The sequence below is a fragment of the Montipora capricornis genome, chromosome 3 (assembly GCF_036669925.1).
Source record: "Montipora capricornis isolate CH-2021 chromosome 3, ASM3666992v2, whole genome shotgun sequence".
NCBI classification, from domain to species: Eukaryota; Metazoa; Cnidaria; class Anthozoa; order Scleractinia; family Acroporidae; genus Montipora; species Montipora capricornis.
Genome location: NC_090885.1, coordinates 5,025,833 through 5,028,332, shown reverse-complemented (window position 1 = coordinate 5,028,332; position 2,500 = coordinate 5,025,833). Strand labels below are relative to the sequence as shown.

Here is a 2,500-nt window from a genome sequence, read left to right as displayed (position 1 = left end):
AACATTACGTTGTATTACTTGTTTAACATTCATTAAATTCAGTTGCAATGAAAATGGTTCCTAGTTCCCCGACACTTTCGCTTGGCACTCAATCAGGGAGGCGTTTAAAAACTAATTCTTAGTGTCTTCGTTTTTAAAGGTGTTTATATTGGACGGAATGGGCCGATCCGGCCAAAATCGAACGAGCAAGCATGGACGGAAGCGGACGAGAAGTTTTATTAAGCGGCCTGCACATAGAAATGCCGTTGGATCTCGCCATTGACTACACCACAAGGAAACTGTACTGGATAGACTTTAAACTGAAAGTCATCAAAAACTGTGATTTGGATGGGAGAAATGTCCGCGTGGTTCTAAATCGAGGAATTAAGAAACCCTCTGCCTTGACGCTGTTTGAAGATCACATGTACTGGATTGATGAGAAGAAAATCCTCAAGGCTAATAAGTTTACCGGCAAGAAAGTCTCGGTGTTGGTGAACAAGGCATTTTCGCCAAGAGATCTGCACATATATCATCCACTAAGACAACCGGACGGTAATAAGCCGATTACGCTTACAAGAAAGTAGTTCTTTGATTGCATGTCATGTTAGTACCAAAACAATAGAAAAATGTAGCATAAGTTTTTCATGATAATAGAATCAAATTCCCAAAAGACTTTTTTGCTATTGTTCTTTCCACCAACATGGCCGCCGTGACGTCAGGTGCAGTCAAAGAATAGACCCTATCACTCTCAAGGTCTGAATTGTAATTCTCCTTAGTGAGTGCCATACATAACCATTTATGTCAGTTATGGGAATTTGACTATATATCCAGGCAAGAAAAACCCTAGTGACAAATTTCTTTATTCTCGTCACTAATCTGCTTAACAATGTATTGACCTTGTGAGGAGAAAACCTATATCAATCACTCTTGAGAGTGAAACGGTTAAGTAAGTGAACGTTATTCCTGTGTTAGGATATTGAAGTTCGACTAAACAGCGCATATGGCGTTCCGTTACGGACAAAATCTTCAAAACAGCAAAAAATAAATTGAACCGTACAAAAATAAATGGAACCGCACGGTTGCGGTTGGATTGATATTTGTGCGGTTCGATTGATATTTATGTAAGTTCGATCTATGTGCGTGTGGTTCCGTTTATTTTTGTACGGTTCGATTGATATTTGTGTAAGTTCGATTTATATGTATGCGGTTCGATTTATTTTTGTACGGTTCAATTTATTTTTTGCTGTTTTGAAGATTTTGTCCGTAACGGAACGCGATGAGCACGACTAATTCGCTACAAGTACAACAAAGTATGACTAAGGGGAAAAAAAGATAAATACGGTAAAAATTCTTTGACTTGGGCCATTTTAGTTTCAATAGGAATAAAACGCAAACAGCGGTTACAAACATTTGCTTGAACTGCATAACTTTTATAAACTTAACGTTTCGTATGTTACAACATACATTATCAGAAGTATACAAAAATTTGGTTTATCAACGGAGTTGATAATGTAAATTGGCCACCGTACAGATTCTAGAATCTCTGTACGGTGGCCAATTTACATTATCAACTCCGTTGATAAACCAAATTTTTGTATACTCCTTCCCCCCCACCGACGCAGCACCACAGTTTCTTTAGAAACTACCCCTTGATTATCAGAAGTGATTATTATTCAGTTGCAGATAAATTTAAATTCAAAATACAACTGTACGGACTGGGAATTAACGAAGTTCATTGACATACTACAAAAGCGGGAGACCTCCATTGCAAATCCCACCATAGATCGGACGCAAATCATAATTTATTGGACTTCTCAGATGATTGTGAAGCAATTTGTATTCTATCCAAATTGCATTCATTCTTTAGTTTAGATTTAGAATACTTACTGAAGAAATACCTCATTTGCCTCTTGCGCCAATTTGCTATTTTCACATATCCATGGATGTCCAGTACACTGAAGCATGATACAGTCCCAGGAGTAAATGACTTGCCTTGTTTTTATGCAAAGAACCCCCCAAAACGTATTGCATTATGGGAATGGGAAAGTAGAGGTGTTTGTTCGCATCCGAAAGCTTGCTACGAAGGGTACTTCTAAACTGTTTTTTTAAAGGCTAGTTTTTTAGCATCGAGATTATAATCTTTCCTGGTATCATAGATAAATGAAGAAACTGATTGTTTATTCTTGATGGAAATTAATGAGCGCTGAACATGCATTTTTAAATCATAGGGAAAACCGAGCAACACTTCACCCTGTTCTTTCGTTTAAACACAAAATAAAAAGCGAAACTTACCTTAAAACGCGGAAAAATCCAAAATACTAGTGAGCTCTAAGCACAAGACGTTCACTCCCATCGACAGTCTTGGTTCAAATGACCTGTGACGTCACTCCCGATAGGCTTAGTTCATTCTTCATGGCAGTCCTTAGGTTACGGTTTATGAGATAGAACGAGCAATTATTGCTTTCTTTGTTTTCTTTCTACGCCATTAATTACTATGAAGCTGCTTTAAAATCAGGACAGC

General features: G+C 37.8%; 1 protein-coding gene across 1 annotated transcript in view; it reads left to right on the top strand.

The window, feature by feature from the left end:
- Nucleotides 1-2,500, top strand: part of LOC138039731 (low-density lipoprotein receptor-related protein 4-like) — a 16,351-nt gene that overhangs the window by 12,525 nt on the left and 1,326 nt on the right. The window contains exon 4 of the mRNA XM_068885581.1: nucleotides 140-531. Within this exon, the coding sequence (XP_068741682.1) occupies nucleotides 140-531 (392 nt within the window). The remainder of the gene's footprint in view (nucleotides 1-139; nucleotides 532-2,500) is intronic.